The sequence below is a fragment of the Squalius cephalus genome, assembly GCF_949319135.1.
Source record: "Squalius cephalus genome assembly, chromosome: 3".
Classification (NCBI taxonomy): Eukaryota; Metazoa; Chordata; class Actinopteri; order Cypriniformes; family Leuciscidae; genus Squalius; species Squalius cephalus.
The window spans coordinates 23,313,094-23,337,643 of record NC_137124.1 but is presented as its reverse complement, the minus strand read 5'-3'; the positions used below and the strand labels follow the sequence as shown (position 1 = coordinate 23,337,643).

General features: G+C 37.7%; 1 protein-coding gene across 2 annotated transcripts in view; it reads left to right on the top strand.

The window, feature by feature from the left end:
- map2k5 (mitogen-activated protein kinase kinase 5) overlaps positions 1–22,778 on the top strand; it is a 57,335-nt gene extending 34,557 nt beyond the window's left edge. For both annotated transcript variants that reach the window (XM_079866302.1, XM_079866303.1), the window contains exons 18-22: positions 1,837–1,863; positions 2,188–2,220; positions 8,628–8,689; positions 13,814–13,859; positions 20,701–22,778. In XM_079866302.1, the coding sequence (XP_079722428.1) occupies positions 1,837–1,863; positions 2,188–2,220; positions 8,628–8,689; positions 13,814–13,859; positions 20,701–20,811 (279 nt within the window). In that variant the 3' untranslated portion in view covers positions 20,812–22,778. The remainder of the gene's footprint in view (positions 1–1,836; positions 1,864–2,187; positions 2,221–8,627; positions 8,690–13,813; positions 13,860–20,700) is intronic.
- Positions 22,779–24,550: the final 1,772 nt, after the last annotated feature.

The following is a 24,550-nucleotide window of genomic DNA, read 5'->3' as shown; positions in this document are numbered from 1 at the left end:
TTGGTTTCAGCTCATTTTAAGCCCCATATTCATCTGAATATACTGTATGATTTTGCTCTCCCAGAGCTTTAATGCTATATTTAAGCAATATCACCCTAGCAAGAGTGTTGTTGTACAACAAGCTGTTGAGGCTGAAGGTAATCACAGCCGTGGGCATATTTATTATAGCAGCACAATTTTGAGTGTGATATTGCTTTTATACAACAGTTCTATAAACTGTTAATATTGAGTAACTTGCAGTTCAGAAAGAATTAGGTCCAAGTGTTGTGTAGTCACTCTGCTCTAGCTCCACTTCAGGTTTTTCTCGTGAAAACTCATTGTGAGCATTCCTGGAGTGAGAGAAAACATTGGCCTTATCAGGCAAAATAACACAACTCTGCTTCCACTCCGCACATCTCACATATTTTGGTCTGGAACATTGCAAACAAACAAATAGAGCGATACAAACAGAGAAACTTCCCAGTGTCATTACTAAATAACAGCAATCTTTGAGTGTAGTGAAGTTGGTTTGATTGTATATTCCACCTTACTATTATTGTTTGGACAATAATCGTTATTTTTTTGTTTGTTATTTAGCTCATTTTTATCTATCCACAGAATTTTCTTTATACTTTAAAACAGTTTTCACTCAGAAATCACTAGTACATTTCACAACAAATTACAAAGAAACTAAACTAAGAAAATTAAACATGAAATTTCAAAGTAGAAAAACAGAAATGTTATTTTCTTGTAAAACCTACTGAAATAATAGTTTTATTTACTACTTTGGAAAAGCTTCTTTTTAAATAAATAAATAAAGAATAGCACTGCTTTGCATTTAGTTTCCATTTAGGAATTGTAACACTTTAACATTTTAAAAAAGTAGCTGAGTTGTGTTTAAAGTCGTCTTGATTGTTTAGTGGAGATCACATTTAAGTATTTCATCTTACTCCAGTGGTTTAATTGGAAAATAGCGCATGCGACAAATATTTATGCCTTTAATTGTCCTGTGATTGCCTTGCTTCGCAGTTTTAGGCAATGCTGTGTGTTATTTAGTTCCTACATTAAAGGTCCAGTGTCTCCAGGTATTTAAAGAGAGCTGGGCCGTGTTTAATTGAGAAAGAGAATCAATGACTTGCGTAATGTCATTAGAGTGGCCTCAGACCGTTAGCTGTTAGCTTAAATTATGCAGTCCAGGCAGAAAGTTTTGACCAGATTGCATAAGTGGAGCATTGGCCTCATGGAAGCATATCAAAAATATATCGCGGCACAATATGGGAAAGCGTTCTCCATCTACTTCTTCAATGATCTCCCTCAGAAATTGCAGAAATTGAAAAAATCCTGAAGATTTTTAACTGGGACTCCCCTTTCCAACAGAAATGCTAAATAGAAACCTTATGTGTTTTATTGTTATCACATGATTATACATGAAAATGCTCATATGAATATAAAACAATGCCTGTTTATCAAGTTATATGATTGTCAAAGAAATAACGCACCCTTTGAGCATTTTGAGATATACAATATATCATGAATGTACTTGAGTCAAACATATAAACCTGGAGGTGAATAAAATGCAGGAAAATGACATTGATAATAATAAATAAAGGCTAGGCAAAGCTTATCCTAATTGAGGATCAGACTTTTAGTGACTGTGTTTTCATTATGTAAACGATGTTAACACATGATGCCCATATATTGCCAACAGGGTTTTTTTTAATCTTCCGCCTGTGATCATAAACATGTTCTGGTGCAATGCTTGTGATTGTAACATGCTAATTGGGTGTAGCTTGCTTTCGCTCTCGCTTACTTATTCTCACCTAAATCCCTTTCTCTATTATTTTTTTCTCCATACAGATTCAAAAGAACCAGGGCTCCTTAATGGTAAGTGTTTTTTTCCATGTATTTTCGGAGATGTAGGCGGCTCCTCTCGCAACCCCTCGCGGTTTTCTCCTCACTTCGCTTGGTTGCCTCCCTCGGAAGTTAATACCAGATAATAATACGCTCTGTCTTAACAGCCTGTATTCAGATTAGGTGCCATTAGAAATAAGAAAACATTACAGATCAAATGGCTTTTCCCAAGTCAGAGTGCATTTGATTAAGCTGTATTGCTACCTGTTTTATTGCATTAATGATTTTATTTCCTTTGCACTGTAAGGACATTGTATGGGGTCTAATCTCTTTTTCTCCTACCCCCCTCTATCACAGCCTCTTCAGTTATTGCAGTGCATTGTTGATGAGGTGAGTCTGTGTCCCATGTACGAAACCGTCCCTAATGGGGTGGAAAGCTGATATTTTGTTTCCTAATGAAGCGAGGTGTATTATCAGCTAAGCTCAGGGTTTGAGCTCTGAAGAGCTGGAGCTGTCGAGAGCTCGGCCGTGCTGATGTCAAGGCCTTGAACAGAACAATTGGCTTAACTCCCGATTTGACTTGTAAAATAATCATAGTTTAATAAATGTGACTAAATTATAAATTGTGTAATATATGTTCTTATTTGTACAAACAGTCTGCAGCTCAACATTTTTAAATAACTTCTTACTTTGTCTTTTTCTCTCTCCTCATTCTATCTCTTACACACTTGTGTAAAAAAAAAAAAAACGCACACACACAGTTTGCTGGTTTAATGTAGCATGACAGGGCTCTGGACAACTGAGGGTTATGGACCACAGAGTTGTTGCATTAACCTTGACATCAGTTAGGCGCTAAAATACACCCAGCTAAACCCTGGCACATTTTCTCACCCTTATCTTTTTGAGTTGGGTCAGGGTCAGTTAAACTCAGATATTCCTTGAAATAGATACAGCTCTGTGTTAAACTCACTTCTCTGATATAAACACCTTTCTGATGTACCTAACTATGGCATGTATGTGGAGCATGCAGTATTTCACCCAGTCAGGCTAGTAGTTCTTCAAATTTTTACTTTTATAAATTTTTTGTTTTGCAAAGTTTGCTGCTTCAGTATTATTTTATCACATGTTTCTATGGTATACTGGAAAACAATGATAAGCATTTCATAACTGTTAAAGGCATATATTGGCAAAAGCATTCAATATGTAAAGAGTCAATATTTAGAGTGCTCTTTTTCATAACCTCTGCAATTCGCTCTGGCATGCTGGATATCAGCTTCTGGGCTAAATCCTGACTAATGGCGATCCATTCTTGCCTTATTAGTGCTCGGAGTTTATCATAATTCGTGGGCTTCTGCTTGTTCACTTGCCTTTTGAGGATTGACCCTAGGTTCTCTGTGGGATTAAGATCAGGGGATTTTCCTGGCCACGGATCCAAAATTTCAATGTAATGATCTCCGAGCCACTTCATTATGACTCTGTCCTTGTGACATGGTGCTCCATCGTGCTGGAAAATGCCCGGATCATCCCTAAATTGCTCCTGGGTCATTGGGAGAAGTTGCCCTTGCAGAGCGTTTTGATTCCGTTATTTATTCATGACAGTGTTTTTGGGTAGAATTGTTAGAGAGCCCACTCCCTTGGATGATCTCAGGATGCTTCACTTTTAGCATGACACAGGACTCATGGTAGTGTTCACCATTTCTTCTCCGGACAATCGATTTTTCAGATGTCCCAAACAATCAGAAAGAGGCTTCATCATAGAAAATAACTTTGCACCAGTCTTCTGCTGTCCAATTCTTGTACTTCTTGCAGAATTTCAGTCTGTCCTTGATGTTTTCTTGTAGAGAAGTGGCTTCTTTGCTGCCCTTCTTTACGTTGTCCAAAAGTCTTGGCCTCACTGTGTGTGCAGATGCACTCGCACCCATGTGCCGCCGATACTGAGCAAGCTCTGCACTGGTGGTGACACGATTCTGTAGCTGAGCTGAGCTACAGAATCAAGGAGACGGTCTTGGCGCTTGCTGGACACTATGGGACGTCCTGAAGCCTCCTTCTATGCAGTTGAACCTCTCTCCTAGAAGTTATTGATGATCCAGTGTCCAGTTCTTTTCGATTTCCTTGCATGTGAGGCCATTTTGATGCAAAGCGATGATGGTTTTACATCTTTCTTTGGAGGTAACCATTGTTAATATAACCAGTTCTACTCGACCCGCTCCGAGCGGGATGTGAATCTGGTCTCCGGCGTGGGAGGCGGGCGCACTTACAAGGACACAAAAGACCACAGCCTCTAGAGTCAGTCGCTAGAGTGCCTCTTGAGATCAGGGGAGTGAGGTTTACACGCACAACTAACTCCCAACCGGTTCAACGGCACCAAATGTAACCGGTCCTACTCGACCCGTGGGAATCAAACCGGGGGGCGCAAACAAGGACGTTAAAGACTGCAGCCTTGAGGCCAGGGGAGTGAAGTTTACACGCACAGCTCTTTTTTATTGTCAATTTTGAAGTTATAAGAACAATTATAAGTTATAAGAAATGTTTCTTGAGCAGCACATCGGCATATTATAAATATATTTTTATTGATCTCACTTTTTTAGTATCTCGCGGCATGAACATTGCATTTTTAAGTTCAAAATTCAGAGCATTCAACCCCACATTCTTTCCCATTCTGTTGTGCTCTCTCTAGCTATTATACATTTGTTGTTGTTCACTCAACAGCAGCCCTACACGTTCACCCCAGGACACCGTTTGCTTTTTACTTGTAAAATAAAGATTAAAAATTAGCAGATCTGAGGAAGTAGGAGGTCATCTTTTACCTCACTTAACACTCAAATAATACCCAAATTTGCATCGGCCTCCTCAACATTTAGTTAAAGCCCGTAGGCCACGGTAACTCCGACATTTAAATACGCTTTCCACCGCTATGTGAGTAATTAATAAGTAATTGTGTTAATTGTGTGTGTGTGTGTTTGTGGGGGGGGAGCCTCTCCCTTCTCCTCTCTGCTTGAGCTACTCACTGACACATGCTAATAACAGAACGCCACAGAGAGATGGAGAGGGAAGCATAAACACACATTAAACATACCGAATGTGTCCTTTCTGCTATAGATTGCTGCACGTAATTAATAATTAAACGGCCGCTCGTGTAATGAGTTGACCCGCGTGAACTGTTCATTACTCACCCGGCAGAGGCATCACTCAAACTATTTTCTGCCGTGCCCTTCGCTCCATCTCCCTCAGGCCAGAGAGCGCGCCGCCACGCTGCTGCCGACTGCATTCAGCTGACCAAGGCCTTATTACTCACTGCCACTGATTTACAACCTTCGGAGAGAGACAGTGAGAGGGAGCTTGAGATGGGAGTTGTGGGTGCTCCCCAGGACCTACTTTAAAGAGTAATCTAGTGCACAGACCGAGAAAGAAGCAAAGTGAATGTGATGGACTGAAAGAGCAGGAGAAAAGAGAACATTTAGAAACTGTACCTGAGAGAATATGAGAAACAGGCAGAATAAAGAGGATATCCACCCGAGAAGGGCATCAAGACCCAGTCTATCAGAAAAACGGGAAAGAATATTCTGTGGTGTGAATGTACGATCTGAGACCCATTAAACATGAGCTTACCATCAGTAATGGTGAATATCACTAGATAGCAAAGACATGTCATGAAGTACACGGGAGAAATTCAGGAAGGTCAAAGGTAGTTGATCTAGTAATCTGACCACTTGTACTTAGAGAGGATGTGGGTAATGACTGTCTAGCTTGTTTGAAGGGCATTGTGTTTGAGTGTGTATGGCTGGTTTCCATGGTGACCTCGGTATAAATAATCAGCCGTAAGGTCTCAGAGGACTCATGGGAAGGGTGAATAAATGGCTAAATGAGGTGAAGCACGCCAGAGCTGTTTTTTGTCCTCTTGTTTACTTTCTCGCGATCAAGTCCAGCCCTTCTCAGTGTCTTGCTGATTTGTAGCGCACTTCTTTATAGGAGATGCTCTATTTCAGATCTGCACGGCAGCCCATCTTTAATTGTCCCTCTTTGCTCGTGTATTGAAACAACCCTGATGCTTCTAATAAGACTCAGGCTTAAATTCACCTCTGTAATTACTGATCTAATTTTGCCTGATAATTGCCGCTGGGCAATTACATGTATATTTACTGCTGGTATTGTGGAGGAAGACGGGCCGTGGTCTGGCTCTGTTTGTAGTGTTGGATAATGGCAGCAAGCTGCATAATGTAACAGTGCTTTCATCACCATCATCATCCTCCTCCTCATGCAGCCGCCACATCAAAGACCCCCAAATGAAGGTGTTTGTGCATCCATAAGTGTATGTGCATCTGTTTGTGTACGCGAACGTGTGTGAGGCCGAGTGCATCTCGCTGTATTTACATGTGCCTATTTACAGTTATGCGTGCGGCATAAGTGTATGTGCAACTGTTTGTGTACGCGTACGTTTGTGAGGCCGTGTAGATCTCTCTGTATTTACATGTACAGCATTTACAGTTATGCGTGTTGCTCTGAATCTGTGTTTTTGGTCCAGGCATGGGACATGTATGTGTACTGTGGCCTCCAGGCTGTGAGTCTTGGCTGCGTAATGATGTATAGCTGTGCTTGTTCATTTGAATAGGTGTTTGTTTCACACTCTCTAGAAAATGACTAGGGTGATGTTAGGCACCTAAAAGGAAACATTTAGGAGCCAAATTACTTGTTTAGATGACTAATTACAGACTTAATAAACATGGTATTCAAAAGCACTTTAGTTCACTTCCTACTTTCCACGACAATTGTATAAACAGTTAGGCCTTGTCCACACGGAGGCGCTTTTAGCTGTATACGTAAAGTTTTTGTATCAAATCGGGAGCCTGAAACCGCTATTTTTTTTAAACCGGGTCACAGAGTTTATAAATCTGAAAACGACACCCTTGCATTTTCGTGTGTACAGCCAAAGCCAGCCATTCCGTATATTTTGTGAAACGATTATCATCACCCCACTTCGACCCTACTCGGACACCGATGTGTCACGTCACAGTGACGGCAACAACAACTGCGGACTACATACTTGTGTTCGTGCTGCAGAAGCTACAGAGCCTTTTTTATGTCTTTATTTATTATTTACTTGAATGTATTTTTGTTTTATTTCTTTATTTTACTTCATTTATTTATATTTTCTTTCTTATGCTATGATGCCTGTCTGTTGTCTGATTGAGACATTTCATATTTTGTACCAGGCCATTTATAGTTGTTTATATTGTTCAATAAAGTTCTTGGTAAAAAAAAAAGTAAAAGCTACTGAGCCTTTTATTGTATACAGTGCACAAGGTATGCTCCAAGTCTTCTTCTCTGTTTTTAGTGTATCTCTGTGGCAGAATTACAGCGCCACATACTGGTCTGGCATGTATACTACATAGTTTTGAGACGGTTTCAGTGGTTTCGTGTGTACGCAGATATTTCTTAAGACGACGCCGTGTTTACGGAATGTTTTTTTTTTTAAGAACGAGGGAAAAAAAAGATAGGATATGGAAAGCTCTGGTTTCGTGTGGATGTGGCCTTATATAATACTGTTTTTTTTTTTTTTTTATATATATATATAATAATAATTTGTGTTTGTACTTTTTATGCTGTCAATCTAGTGATCATGATTGTATTTATCCGTAACAGCTCTGAATGAATCAATGACTGAGTCTGATTCACGCTATAAGTTCTGCGTAAGGTTGTATTTGTGAATCAGTCATTAAAAAGAACCAGTTCATAAGAGTTGAATTAGACATCATGGCTGTTAATGTACACAAAGGTTTTCCTGACTGTCACCAATGATAACTAGATTTTAGTTTTTTTGTTGCATGCATTACCATTTTAGTCACAATGTGGAGCCCTGCAAACCCAAAACAGCAGATCAGATTATTTATTTCCATTATCCGTTCTTGTTTTGTAAATGGCATTTACCTCGTATTGTGCCGGAGAGGTTTCCTTTAATTCCAACTGGCTGTTAAAGCAGTTTCTTCTCTTTGTCCCTTGTGTTTTTGTGAAAACAGAACACTTTCCCTTCAAATACATCAATCCTTCCCAAACACCATGAATCTCAATTCTGTCTTTAACATCAAGGCTTTTGAGTCTGTGTATCATGTTGATTTAATCATTTCTTTCTTTCCTAAAGGTCATATTCTTTTAAATATTTTTTTATGGTTGGAATACAAATAATCTTCTCTTTGAAACAGGCCATATTTTTCTTTCTTTACTAGTCCATTTTTCTGCTAAAGATTATATTACAATGAATGTGTCAGTTTGATCTCAGTGGTGTCTGAATACATGCATTGATGCAAGTGTCCTATTCACACAATGAGAAAGATGTCTGGAATTTGACTTTTTTCACTTGTTTCATTTAGTTTCAGTGTGTCTGTCCTTTACAAGTGGCTGATTTAATTTGGTTACCATTTTAACTATTTGGAGGTTGAGGTCGTAACTAAATGTTCTTATCAACTGTATGCTTTCTGCTTCAGGAGCCCATGAATGGCTCTCTTTCTCCAAGCTTTTTGTCTGTTTGTTCCATGTTCTGTGCATCAGAAATCTTCGACTGTCTAACAAAAGGGGTTCAGGTGCTTCCAAAATTGAATATACAAGGCTGCTTTTGACTTTCCGCACATATTATACCTCATTATGGATTGTAACCTTTCTGCAAGGCCACACAAAACCTACAATTATAAACCATAGATTTTTTTGTGAAGTATAAACATGTTACTGATATTTTTTTATTATATTTTGTGGATGTTTTTGTAAATAATGATCTTGACAATGTGTGTGTATTTGTTTATTTTTAGGATCCTCCCGTACTTCCAGTTGGCCAGTTCAGTGAGAAATTTGTCCACTTCATTACTCAATGGTGAGTGTTTCGAACCGAACACCTGTTTCTTCTCTTGTGCCTCTCATAAATAAATAAATCCATATCATGTTGTGATGAATTTGCACTGATAAATGAGAATAAAAACTATGAAAACATGTGATTCAATAAAAAATAAATTCAGGACATTAAAAAAATACTTCAAATATATATACATCCAGAAAAGTTGGGACATTTTGTACAATACAAATTCAAGAATCTGTGTTAATTCTCATGAACCTTTATTTAACTGACAAAATTACAAAGAAAATATTTCCAATACTGTTTAATTTTGATGGCTGCAGCACACTCCAAAAAAGTTGGGACAGAGGCACATGTTGTCACATCACCTTTTCTTTTAATTACAATTTAATTATTTGGGAATTGAGGATACTAGTTGTTGCAGTTTTGCAAGTGGAATTTTTACCCAATCTTGCCTGATATAAGAGATCTGCTCAACAGTCTGTGATCATCGTTGTCTGATTCTCCTTTTCATGATGGGCCATACTTTTTCAATAAGAGACAGATTGGACTGCAGGCACATCCAGTGGTGAAGAGTGTCTAGAAACCACTCAGTTGTAGCACGTGCTGAATGAGGCCTGGCTTTGTTTTGCTTCCCAGGAAAGATGTCATCCTGATGTCATTAAATGTCTCTCTACAATCCCAATATACAGTACGCCTCCATGTCAATGGTACCTTTACACACATGCAAGTCACCCATACAATTTGCACTGAGGCACCCCCATACCGTGACAGATGTTTTCTTTTGTACCTGTCGGTGATGAAAGTCTGGATGGTACTTTCGTCTTGGGGACTGAGAACTCGATGTCCGTTGAAGCTGAAACGTGGACTCATCTGACCACAGCACACATTTCCACTGTCTTTTAGACCATCTGAGATGAGCTTGGGCCCAGAGAACTTGGCAGCATCTCTGCATTGAACAGATGTAGCTTTCTCCTTGCATAACAGAGATTCAAGTGGCATTTCTTGATGCAGCGTCAAACTGTGTTAAGTGCGAACTGTTTTCTAAAGTACTCCTGTACTGAGCACATGTGGTTGTATTTAACATAGCAGCATGATAGTTTCTCATGCAATGCCATATGAGAGCTCAAAGGTCATACACATTCAACCGAGTCTTTTCACAATATTATGTATGGTAGATGGTTAAAGACATAAAGTCTTTGCAATCTTGCTTTAAGAAATGTGATTTTTGAATTGTTTGACAATTCTGTCACGACACTGAGTATAAAGTGGTGAGCCATGACCCATCTTTGCTTGCTGAGAAGACTGAGAAACTCTTTTACACCCAAACAAGATACCCTCACCTATTACCAATTCACCTGCTAATGGTGTTTAAAATACAGTTTAACTTGGATATTATATAATCTTTTCACTTTTATTTAGCCTCTGTCCCAACTTTTTTGGAGCGTGTTGCAGCCATCAAAATCAAAGTTTGTTTATATTTACAAAATACAATTATGTCGGTCAGTGAAAACATTGGAAATCTTTTCTTTGTAATTTTGTCAGTTAAAAAAAGGTTCAAGAGAATTAACAAATCACAGATTGTGGTTTTTATTGCATTTTACAAAATGTCCCAACTTTTCTGGAAATGGGTTTGTAAATATATAATTTTAAAATCGTCATAAGTTTTTTAACTTTTTTTTTTTATAAAAAAAATACAGCATTTTCTTTAAAAAAAAAAAAAAAAAAAATGGTACTGAGCCTAAACTAGTGTGAAATCATGTATAAAACATGTAACATGAAGTGATCCAACACACAATAGCCTTTCCTGGGTCTACACACCAGACAGTACAGCAGTTAGACTAGCTATACACAACAGTAAATATTTATACAACATCTGTCCCTGGTCTGCTGACCTTGCTTTCTCAAACACATCCGCACTCAAATTTGCCCTCCACAGGTCATGCCCCAAGAAACCAGAATTCCCCACCAACCTCTTTCATGGTTTCTCTGGCACTCTGGGCCTGTGGGCATGGTGGGTGAAGCCAGATGTTTTGGGATTTGTTTAGCAGCTGATGTTTATCTGCAACACACTTTATTTACACAAACAGGTCACCTGGCTCACTAGTGCCACCCTGCCTGGCACTGCTCTTCCAACATCCTTTTCTATTATTAGCCTGCTCTGAGTGTGTGTCATTCATCATGGTCCAAATGGGCCCCTCTGTAGGCTGCTCTGTTCCTATAATCCCTCCCATTTCTTATCTGGGTCAGCTTGACTAATTTACTTGCACATAGGTGTGATCTGTGCCAAGGAGAATTGATAATTACTTACCTCTCCCTTTATCACTTTGTGATGCAGTTATATTAACCTCAACAGTACAATGATAAAGATGATGAGAAGATAAAGATGGTGTAGAAGATATCCTGGATGCAAGATCTAGGAGCTTTGTAGAAGGCATTTATTCAGAAAAATTAGATTTACGTCTGTATTTATTGAGTTCATTATATTAAGAAAACATACTGTAAACTTTGTTAGAAAATGTAACATCCTCCTCAGTCTAAAAATGATTGTGTTTTGACACTAAGCTACGAAACGGCTTGTTCTCATTCTTGGTTTTCTGGTGTCAGAAACCCAAATGCATAAACGTGATTTGTTTTGCATGTTAATCACACTTATTAGAGAATCGTGATCTCTATTTTAAACCAAAAAAAATTATGATTCTCCATATATCGAGAATCGTGCAGCTCGAACGCTTATTCAGTACACAGTGACATAATATAGAGAAAGGAGATACGATTATTTGCAAAGTCCCAAAGAGCGAAGATGAGAGTAGTTTTATATTTTCTGATTTCACTTTAATTTGAAAGTTTTAGTGATTTTATTGGGGTTTTTTATGTGTCTGTATACTATTCTTTATTATTTTTAGTTTATTTAAATTTAGTTATTTTAGTTCTTCAACAAGATGTTGCTTTGGCAACTAGCTGAAATAAAACATGTTCAAGTTAATTTCAGTTATGATATTTAATTATTTTTTTATATAGTTTTAGATCTAGTTTTAATTTATTATAAGAACTCTGATACAGACGATGGTGATAATGTAAAATGGATTGTGAAATAGCAGAATGGAGAGGATGAAAGTTTTCTTTGCAGGTTCATGGGTAGTGTGGTAGACTTGACATGGTATACAGTGATGACAATGGATGGGAAACAATATGACTGAACATTTCCTACAGTATAATAGCAGAACAAATAGAATGGCCTTAAAGGCACACTATGTAAGATTATTGGATCAGAATATCCAAAAACCACTTGAACAATGTTATATATTTAACAATGTTGATTTGTGTACATTATCCCAAATATTTCTAAGAATGTTTAAATCCAGAGAAATAAGCAGTTTTAACCAGGACACGGACTGTGTCTGTGCGTCGGCTATCAATGACATACCCCCGTTACTCTCGATTTCCTGTTTTATTTTGTTTTATTTGTTTTATTTTGTAGAAACCATGGAACCTTGTAGAAAAATGGAATATATTAAAGCACCAAAGACACTTTAATATATTTTGTGTTTTATTAGACAGGTGAGCAACTGTTTGGATACATTAATTGACAGAAAACTAATTGTTATGCTGCTCAACACAGCTCAACACCATGCCTAATATCGATCTAGCTCACTGCAACAAGTGTCTCATATAGTAGCCGCCGAGTGAACGCACAGAGTAGCATTATAATAACTTTCAACACACTCAAGTGTATCTAATATGATAAAACAGCGCTGCGTTACCCCACATACGCATGACCAGAAGAAGGAAAAGCGGCGTCTGTGGCATAATAAAAGCTCCACTGCTTTCGAGTTGTGCGTCATGATTGTCTCTCATTAGCAATCGCTCCAGCGGCCTCGTTCCGTTCCAACGGCTTTCGTAACGTTAATAAATCTTCAATACATTACCTGTCATCCATGAATATGATTTCTGCCCGAGTCCCGTCATTTTCTTCACCGGCTCTAGAAGTGAAGAAAACGACAACTCCCATGATTCCGCGAAATCAAGGCGCCATCAAGCTATGCCAACCTCTAGTGGCGAAACATTACAGTGTACCTTTAATCTGTAGTCGCCTATTAAAGAGTTTGCGATGTATGATAAATTAAATCCAATGTTCTTTCCCGACACAGCACGTGTACTGACACACAGGATGTAACCCTTTTTTTTGACAGGAACAACTGTGCGAGGTCAGAGGGGCAGCACAAAAGTGTCCGTTGGTTCTGATTTTAAATTCAGATTTGTTGTAGGCTATTGCACAACAAAAATGACCTCTGAAAATCTTGACAAATTGTAAGCATAGGGATGTCTATATTGAGCTTAAAGAAAATGTATGTTCACACATTAAATATTATGCTTGATGTATTATAATAGAGGCCTTTATGTACACCATATATACTGGAGCATGATTAAAGTTGGTTCTTGATGAAATGGCAGATACTTGAAAAAGTCCTTTAATCTGGTGTTCATTAAAGATTGGTAACCCTGAGTTTGCTGTTTCTGGCTGTGTGTAGCACCTGCTACTATAAAGTCTGCTATGTTGCTTTCAGTCAGAGTGACTAAAGTTTATTTTTCTCTAGCCCCCCATCCCTTCAGCCTGACCTTAACAGTTGCAGTGTAAAATTTCAACATGGATTGTTTTGTAAACTTGTCTTAAGTGGTTGGCATTGAAGACGATGTGCAGTGCAAATTCAACCATACTGAACAGTCTTTCTCTTGCATAGAGACACCTAATGTTATGTGTATGGGGGAAAAAGTAAATGATAAAATACATGTATCAGTCCTTTAAAAGTCTATATTATGCACTTAGACTGCCTTGCGATTCAGTGTTAGTGTGTTTTCAATACATTGACAGTTAAATGTTGTGTAAACACATATTGTGAATATTTTGTGTAAAATACAGAACAAATATCACTAAAGCTTTAACTCGTGAACACTTGCCATCATAATATTGAGTAAAATTAGTCCTCACGCGATTCAAGGTTTGTCCTCCTCAAACACATCTCTATTCATTATCAAGGAGTTTTGACATGATTCTTTTGCTTTCATGCTTTTGAATTAACGGTGGAGGATTAATTGCTACATGCATCACATTTTTAATTACCTCTTCTGCTTTTGTTCTCACAGTATGAGGAAGCAACCCAAAGAAAGACCAGCTCCAAACAACCTTATGGTGAGTTTCTTTTCCTCGTTTTTACATTTCCCCCAAAAGTCAGAATAAGCCTTCAAGAGGATTATAACATGAAATGGAAATTATTTGATGGACAGAGTAAGTGAATGGGTGTATTTGATGGTAGGGATGCTTTTGTTGGTACTCTGTGTAGGGGTTTGTTTAAAACCTTGACCTTTTGGTTTCTTCTAGTTTTTGTTTGAAAACTACATACAGTATATCCTATTTTCCATACTCCACTAATTTACACCATGCAAGTTCTATGACCGTCAGGCTATTGATTTGAATTTTGTAAGTGTTGGGTAACCTTTGACACTTCTGCTGTGGATTCAGTTGAGGAAGGACAAAAAAACAGCTGTGTGCATTAGTTCTGCATCAATGTGAGGATGCTTTGTGTGTTTGTGAAGGGCACACGGCTATTAGTTGCTCTCGGATAAAAAGGTGCTTGAGCATTGTGATATTAAACCCTTTTAAATGTTTCAATTTGAACTTCTTTAAAAACATGTACATTTTAATGTTCTTGTAAATGTAAGCACTTCTTTGAGGCTTCTTCTATCGGGTTATATAAAAGGGATCACAGGGAGCAAAATCTACAGGAACTTTTAACAATGTGAAGTTTGTTGAGATTGTCAGCCAGAGGTTAATTAAAAGCTGTAACAAGATTTCTGATGCATTTCTTGGCTCTGTAAATTAGTAATGAAATAATTCACATACTCAAAATTGAATAGAAGCCCCTTAGTGAACACAAGGGAGGGTGTAGGTTTTTAGTGTATAAATGTTTAATTTTGATATGCATTTTATGTTTAAAGTAAAACCTATTCATGGAAATTGTCATGTAGCGAAAAGGGGATTTTTTTTTTTTTTTAACACATTGTCCTCAGCCAAAAAGGAAACATATCAATGATTTATCCACTGGAATTTTGATTCTCAGCTTAGGCTAAGTCTGTTAATGCTTAATAACGGAAAACTCAATTCAAAAATGCTGTGCCCTTGTCTCCCTGTCTCCCTTCTGTCTTTGTGCCACTTGGAACAACTTAAACTCCCCCATTGGCTGGGCTGATGTAATCTGAGGTTGTGTCAGCTCACACTGTCACAAAAGTTAGCACTCAGAGCCTTTAAAAGCTGTCAGCACAGCTGCTGGATTTTCTCCACACCGCGCAGTCAGACAGCGCAGTCCACAATAATCTGACTGCTAATGCAGAGATGCTGCACACTGTGGCCCTGTTTACACCTGGTATTAAGATGTGTTGTAGTCAATCGGATCACAAGCGGACGATGCTGAATACAGGTGTGAGCGGGGTCTAAAACGTTTTGAGCTTGTCCACTTTCGACCACTTCCAGATGTACTCCAAAACGCATTTGACCGGATTGCTTTCGTAGTGTGAGCGCTCATGTGGTCGAATGTGTTCGAACAGCCACAAAAGACCGCCTACTGATCTAATGCGTAAACATCATGGGAAGAACGCTAGCCAGACGGGATTTAAACTTTGTTGCCTGAAGACAAATGTTTGATTTGAAGATGAAAACGTACAATGTTCTCTCACCATTCCTGATTTCTAACGCGCACTCACAGCGTTCGGCGTGATCTTGCGGCTATCAGAGCTCTCCTTATGTTTTCCGTCATCTCCGGGCGCGTTCATATGTAAATTGCACTAGCTTATTTTGTCCATTAGATCGAAAAATCTGAAAAAAACTTACATTTACCTGCCCATAGACCCTCCCCTTGAAGAAATCGGGACAGAAGTGATTGAAAGTGGACAAAAGAGATGGATTAAAACACCAGGTGTAAATGGGTGTGTGTGTTACCTGTGCTTCAGTGTTTGCTCTCTCATCGTCTAGTGACAGACAGCATTTAACTCATCATTCTGAGTATAGATGAGATTGTGGGATGTTTTTGTATCTTCTTCATCCTCTAATATCAGATGTCTACAGTGGCCGAGGAGTGCAAAACAAACCACAATTCTGAAAACAAAACAACAAATAGTAATTAGGTGTTTTTTTTATTTTTATTTTTTTTTATCACTTTTACTCTGGACATGCTAGCTGGCAACAAAGGATTCCATTCATTGTGCTAAGCTAAGCTAGCGCTGACCCTGTCAAACTAAAACAATGCATGCACTGAGACAAAAATGCATTTGCCCACCTATCTAAATGTAGGAAAGAAGGTGAATAAGCCCTATTTCAAAAAACGGTGGAGAGTTCCTTTAAAGAAATGAATACTTTTATTCAGCAGGGATGCTAAACGGATCAAGTGACATTTAGAATTTACAAAAGATCTCAAATCTCAAATATATTTCAAATAAATGTTCTTTTGAACTTTCTATTCATCAAAAAATCCTGAATCATGTTTCCACATAAGTATTAAGCAGCACAACGGTTTTCAACATTGATAATAAAAGGAAATATTTCCTGAGCATATCAGCATATTAGAATGATTTCTGAAGGATCATGTTGGATCAACTCTATCCAACTTTTCTACTCACTTTATTTTTTTACTCAGTTCTGGAGATCCAGGTTTCCCCCCCCCCTTGTTCATATGTCTGTAACGTGTAATCTCTTAGTTTTAGTTAGATGCAGTGCAGTGATTGACATCTTTCTCTCTCATTGTCAGTCAGCCTTTTAACACCCTTTGTCCCCTCCTGGCCTTTGCCACCCCCGCCCCTTTCCCTGCGGGCTGTCCGGGGGGCTCAGCTGCAGTAGCCTCAGCCAGGGACAAAAAGCTGAAAGAGTCCTACAAACTCGCAGAATCTGTCACAGCGCTCCTATATCCACCCCCACGTTTCCTGATTACGTGGGCTGAAGGAGCGATTGCTTGTGTTCATGTGTTTTAAGACCCATGGGAGCGGCTCTTAAAAAGACACAGTCTCTCTGAATGCCAGCGGCCTGTGCCGTGGGGATTGGGATGAGAACAGGCTTTGAAAGCCCTCTGACACCGCTCTGATGACTTGTTTACACATTAGCACGCTGAGGAGCTTCTTGAACTCCCCGGAGGGTAATCCTACCTTTTAGCTCTCTGATACTGTGTCTGTCTGCCATCCCTCCTTCTCACCCACCCCCTTGATAATGGGGGGTCTTCAAAGCTGCCGGACTCTCTTTGCCACAAAGACTTGGTCAAATGTTAGAGCTCAGAAAATCAGAAAAACTCAATCAATTTCAATTTAGCTGAGGCAGTTTTTAAAGTCTGTCAAAAGCCACCTTATATGGGTTTGTCTTTAAATTAGGGATGAGAATTCTAAAGAATTTAATGGAATTATCAGTTCCTCTTAATAATTCCGGTTTACATTAATGTAATAGTGTAAATAGTAATGATTCTTGGAATTAATCCTTTCCATTAATGATTACTTTCATTTTTTAAAATGATTAAATATGTGGAAAGAAAATAATATATTGGTTGGTAAGATTTTTGAATGTTTTTAAAGAAGTCTCTTATGCTCACCAAGGCTGCATTTAAATGATCAAAAATACAGAGCAATAGTGTAATGTTATAACCATTTAAAATAACTTGTTTCTATTTTAGCATATTTTAAAGTATTGTAATGTATTCCTGTGATGGCAAAGCTGAAATCATTCTCACACGTCCTTCATAAATCATTCTAATATGCTGATTTGTTGCTCAGGAAACATTTCTTATTTTGTGGAAATCGTGATACATTTTTTCAGGATTCTCTGATGAATAGAAAGTTCAAATCTGGACTGACCTCAGTGACCTCAGACAATAGTGTATTTTGAACTATTTTAACTATGATATTTGTGATATTATGATATTTTAACTATGATATTACTGAGTTGTTTTAGTGATCTGTTTTAGTGATGTAGAAATCTTTGGGTGTTATTAAGGTGCTTGTGTTTCATAGGTGTTGGTAGCCGACCCTCCCATCTCACTCACAGATATAGCTTAAAGTCCCCCTGTAGTCAATAATTGTATCCCTTAAAACACATCATTGATCACCAAAATTACGTATTTAAGCGTTTTTCCTTGGAAAAAAAAAAGTCTTCGTGCCTTAAAATAGCTTGAATGTTACTCTACACCCTTTTTTTCCACCTCATTTAGGATACGCAGTTCTATGAATATGCAAATTAACTCGCCTCCACTCACTCACACCAGCTCAGAGATCCACTCGTTACAAGTTAGTTTGTGACGCCAGAAACACCAGCGATTTCAAACTGCGTTTTTGAGACTGTCATTGATTCACTGCAGTTTTAAGGAGAAAATACTCAGCAATGGTGTTGACTTATGAATTTGCACACGGTTTGTCGTAAACCATGTTAAACACCACATAGGCATATAAACAACATTGAAAACTTGATTTTCACCACAGGGGGAGTTTAACTATAAGTGAAGTAGACCTACCCTGCAGCTTTTTAATCCAGATAGATGGTCTGTCCCATGGTGACTGCTGAATTAAAAGATCAGCATTTATGAAATCTTAACATTGTCATATACATCGTCCTGTATCTAGAGGGAACAGGTCGTTAGTATGCAAATCTGAAAAGACCTAGTTATTACTCCGACTTCTTCACCTTCCTTACTCTGTCTCTCTCTCTCTCGTGTTTTCTCTCGGCTTCAATATCAGCCTTACACACACACACACACACACACAATGACACGCATTACGCCGAGCTGTCGCTGTTCACCAACACATTCTAATGAGGTGATGACCAACCACTTGTTATAATTGCTTTGGACTCTTTAATTTTCAAGCTTATTAATCATATGTAGAGTTATTTAAAATTGCATAAATTAATCTTAGATTAAAAAGCTTTTAACAGACTCAAAACAATTAAAGAGAGAGGTGAGATTTCCCCTGGGTTTGGCAGTTTTACTTTAATAGAGAATTCAGGTGATTATCACACTTTGATATGAGGCTGTGATTAATGTAGCCACACTTTTAAATGAGATTTTGCCATTTTTTTTTTTAGTTTTTTGTTCACGTGTTGGAGAAGTAAAGCAGGGAGACGATAATGACCTAACTAACAGAGTATTTATACTGCCTCTCCACTCTGCAAGTGTGCTAAGCTAGCAGCAGGTGGGTTAATTAATGGAGGTCCTGTTTCTGGCATGCTCCAGCACACACTCATACACGGAACAGAGGGACACACAGGTGGTGCGCTTTGTGTGTTTGTGATCCATCTCAGCACATCCAAACAAGCGGGTGACCATCTAAGCTCTGATTTATTTCAGGTCATCGGGCACACACCCAACTGTACGTGTTTGCATTAGTTAGCAGACCCGCACATCCTATCAACTTACTTTCTGCTAGATACGTGTCCGTGCTTGACATTTATTGTTAATGTGCTTAAGCTCTTATTGTTTCTTTTAACTTTGGACACTCTTATGTCTGAGGGTTTTATTCAAACTTTTTTGATTTTGCTAAATGCGGTTTTGATTTTTTTGTGGCTACTTTTCAAGTGTCTTTTATGTAGCAAAAAATTTTTTTATCCTTGTCCCAGAAATTGAAAGTCTACTGCAAAAAAGTCAATGATAATTACACAAATTTTAATATTTATTGTGTGAAAAAGATTTATATGAATTAAACAAAAAAGTTAGTACTTGGAGACAACAGTGTCTCTGAAAAGCTTGAGATGAGACATGATGTGTTAGGGGGAAAAAAGAAAAATCAAGGTAAATATCGCTTGTGAGTTTCATATTTAATCACAAGTTTTATCCCAGCAAAGCTGTAATCAAATTATGCAAAACTTATTAAAGTTTGTGTATTTAGGGCACATAAATGCAAGCTTTGAAAACAGCCTGAGTTGGTCATTTTATTTAAAATTTTCGTTCCGTTATTAAACCATATTAAAGGATGACACTGCAGTGGAAATAATTGTTACTTTCAGGAAAAAAAAAAAAAAATGAAAATGACCATTTCTGCTGTCTATTAGTGGACAATTTTAAGTAGTGAAAGCATAAAAAGTGTGTTTTAAGAGACTTCATTTCCGAGTTCAAACGAGCCCATAGCTGAAGAGTTATTACATGAATTCTCTCCATTCTCCCTGGCCTCTTCTGTCAGGTCAGAAAGCAGGTCCTCACCCGAGCAGAGGCAGAGCTGGTTGTGGATCTGGCAGCGAGCGTTGGGCTGCCCAGGCTGTGTGATTGATGAGATGGGTGGCTGGTAGGACTGCCCTCTCCAACACTCCAGCACTGAGAGTGATTAACCTCACTGTGGCACAGGCAGAGCTCACCATTAAGAGGACAGAACGATTGATGGTATAGCGTTGTCCTCGTTGAGAGAGAAAGAAGGAAAGAATGAGAGGGGATGATGTGATGGTGAAAGGGTATGAGAAGATCATCAAAAGTGTTGAGTCTGCATCAAATGAACATCCGATTAAGAAACAGTTGCTTGTTTGCTGATGACAAGTTTCCTAGGATCTATCTGATTTTTCAGCTTCAGTTCAATTTAGCTTTGTTTCCCCCTCCATGTACATCTCCTCATTAGGGCTTCCTAATGATTTTGCATTTGAATCACTGTCATTCTATTGCAAGTTGAACTATTTAATACCAAGTACTTAAGAGGCTTTGTGCCAGAGAAATTAGGGCTGATGTGCTTATTTACGCTGCTCAATCTGTTCATCTCTGTTGAACATGGAGAGGAAAACCAGTAGGCATCACCTTGTCATGCACACGACTGACAGCCATATTGTATCAGCCCTTCTCGTTTTTATGGTCCACTCCAGTGAGATTTGTCACGTTTCAGAATGATTTGTTTATATATCAGCTATTTGAACAAGTGAACATAATTGTTGTTCACTCTCCATTACTAATTGATTTTGCTGTTATGAATCAGTGAAGAATCACATTGAAAACTAAAAATCATTTATTCATCTGCCTCCTTCTGTTTTTCAGGATCACCCCTTTATCGTGCAATACAATGACGGCAACACTGAGGTTGTGTCCATGTGGGTGTGCCGCAGCCTAGAGGACCGCAAAGCCCAGCAGGCACAGATACTCATGTGAACAACAGTGGCACAGGATGGAATTATGGGAGATGGTGTCCACATTTCCTTACTTTATTCTTCCACTGATCCCAGAAAAGCAGCAGCTGAACTTGCAGCTCTTCCTCCCATGCTTGAGTTTAATGGTGCACGGTGAGACAACTGCTACGAATCTTATGCAGATTAAGCATCCTGCACAAGAGGATTTTAACCGTATGTATGGGTTTGCATTGATGCAGCAAATCTTTAACTTTGTTCTTCTGCCGTGGGTTTCTTTTCACTTTTTGTGCAGATTCCAAAGTAAATGTTTTCACAGAAGATCCTTGCGGGGGGCTGTTGCTCGCTCGACTCGAATCGAGTAAAAAATGGTGTCTCTGTCTGTACTTAAAGCCACAATCTGGTTTTGCCAAAACATTGTGGGCATGTCATAAATCATCTCGAGTTCAGTGAAACATTACAGTTTTCAAATATATGGGGGTGTGTCAAGCATCGCTCCCTGCTGCAGTGCAAGTCATGCGGCTGTTGTTTTAAAAGCCACTTTTTGTTGAGTTTCACAAATGGCCTGCCACTTGTGGCGATACCCTATTGAAGTTAGAAAAATGTGATGCCTTGTTACAGTGGAAGGCCGTGGATGGCAGCTTGTGCAGATGAGCTCTTAGATAGTCCAGCAGTAGCCGACTGTAATGCTACATTAGATGCCAGCAGTTTCATGAAGTGGTTCATGGGAATTGATTGCTTTGATTAATGCAATCCCATTTTTAAAGTTCATTCCATATACTTTTAACTCTGTGTACGCTACCGTTTGAAAGTTTGGGGTCGGTACGAAAGATTAAAACTTTAAATGCTGTTAAGCAGCACAACTATTTTCAACATTGATAATTATAATACATATCAGCACAAAATCAGCATATTAGACTGATTTCTGAAGGATCATGTGACACTGAAGACTGGAGTAATGATGCTGGTGATGCTGAATCCTGGTCACAGGATTAAATTACATTTTAAAATGTATTCAAATAGAATATTTCACATTATTACTGTTTTTAATGTATTTTGATCAAACAAATGCCTTGGTGAGCATAAGAGACTTCTTTCATAAACATTTTTATAAATCTTGCCGACCTCCAACTTTTGAACGGTACACTATTCTTCATTTCAAAGTTATACAGAAAATGGGATGAGTCTAGCCATTTGGAAAATAAAAATTAACTTCAGTTGAGAATTTAGATGAGAACCTGTGAATTCTCTTAGATCACATTAGCTTAAGACAGTCTCAACATATTCCTCTTCATAGCACAGCAGGATCCACTGAACTGTTGCAAGAATGGTAATAGTGACTCTTAAAATCCCATAGCACCCCTTTGAAACCGAATTCGCTTTTCTCTTGTACTTCATGAAATATTAAGCAAACTCCCATTACAACTGTATGGATCTGAATTAACTGACTTCATTTGTCTGAGGATTTTATCAAACAAATCCACAACCTCTTTCATTAGCCACACCAAGCCATAACACCTGCCTTCGTTTCTGATATTAGCCATTTTAGTATCTCATCAGTATTACTTTAAAGTTTTTTTTTTTTTTTTTTTTAATTGCAAGATCAAAATATATTTTCTTATTTAGATATTGTGGTTCATCAGTGCCTGTGTCTGTTGAGAAAATATTCAGAATTATTACTGGATACGACTCAACACAGTGGAAGAAAAGAGTTTTTCTATATAATGGCGAATATGTATAGTTCTGAAAATGTAGTTGTCACATACCAAAGCCAAATACATTATATTGTTGATTTTTTTTTTTTTAACTGTATCATAAGTTATATTATTTGTTGCTAATATGTAGAACTATCTCAAATAGTTACTTAAAAATGAATTAAAGATTAAAAAGACAATTGGCCAAAACAAAATCTGAGGAAGAAAACAACCATGTGACTACCTAATACTGTTTGCACATAAAGGTGATTTTTCTAAATAAAACTTTTCAGATCTCATTGTTTCATTTATCTGCATTTCATAATGTTTCCCTACACTCTTATTAAAATGGTTCTAATCTAAACAGTACCAAATTAGGGTTCTTCGGCTTGTAACAATTGCAGAACCATTTTAATAAGGTTCCATAAAGAACCATGCTTTGAAAGGGCTATATAGGACCTTAATGGTGGTATAAATAACCTTTTCAACAATATTTAATTTCATTAATATTAGTATCTTCATATTATTATTATTACTATTATTTATAAATTATTTATTAATATTGTTTTTTAGTCCCCTAAGTGCCTGGTCTTATATCTTGTTGCATCTATTTGGGGTTTACTTTTTTTTTTTTTTTAAACAGCATGTTGTGTCAATTAGGTACTTTTATTTTTTATTGACATGGCAGATTGTACGCAAAAATTACAGTGGTCTAATAACAGTTGTTAGCTGAATACATTAATAAATAACAATTGACACTGAACATGATATAGATGTGATGAAGACCAAGTTCCAGTGAAATATCTTCACAATCCCCTATGATGTCTTTACGTCCTTCATTATGTGTGCATTCTGAGTGGCAGTTTCTCTCTGCAGATGATGAGGTTATGGTACGGGACAGCATCTGAAATACACAACTGAGTTTAGAGTTACATTGTGTCTCTTCCATTTGATTATGTAAAAACAATTATGTTCATGAACACCAGAATTAGCAGACAGAATGTGCCCTTTACCATGTTAAAAGGAAAAAATGATATAAAAGCATGAGATAGCCTTAATGTTTTTTGTAGCTGGTATGTTTAGGCATAAGGTCATAATAAAAATAATAATAATAATCAAACAATATGGATCATAAATTCCATATTGCTGTTACTTTGTGGAGAAGAGAAGATGAGTATCCTTAACTGAACAGAGGTGCTCACACTACATGTTCTGTTAAACTAAAAAGAGAAAAGGACATGATTGTTAGGAAATGATTGTTACAATTTTGAAAGTTATAATTTATAGACATTTTAAGAAAGAAATAATTTACCTGTTGAGAGTATGTTGACAGTCTGTGTATAGTTGTGTAGTTGAGCTCCAGAAAATCAGTAATGAGGAGGCTTTGACAGTTAAAGATTTGAAAAACAAAAAGGCGGGAATAAAGAACCCTAAACTCAAAGAACCATTTCAGCATATAAAGGGTTCTTCAGGACAATAAGCTTCTAAATAGAACTGTTACTACGTGTGAATAACTTTTAAAGAACCTTTTTTTTTTTTGGAGTGTATTTTTCAGGGTATGAACTAGATTTATATGATTTGTAAAGAAAACGTGTGCTGGTGTTCAAAGCACACCTCTCCAGACCGTTTGAGGTATCAATCATGTCTGAAACAAAAACATGAAGGGCGAGGTTTTCTCTGAATAAAACTCCGCAATGCAAGACTGTATGGATTTGACCATGAAATGTTTGATTAAATGTAATTACATGTGGCTATCTGTATTCTGAAAGCCTGTTTAAGTTATTTATAAGATAAATAATTTAGTATATAGTATTATAAACCTACTTCCATCTTCAAAGACTATTCATTTAAACATACTCCTCTGGATTAAGTTTATTCCTCAGATGATTAGCATTACATAGTTTACACTGTGTGTTTGAAAGGATGGTATTTGATTACACATAATTCATTAGTGGTCATGGGATGCAGTTTTGGTCCAGTGTTTTCAGAGTGTTGGGGTCCATACAGGATGACTACAATGAGGAGGACAGGAATCTGATACGGAGGTCGGAGTCACTCTCCTCTCCACAT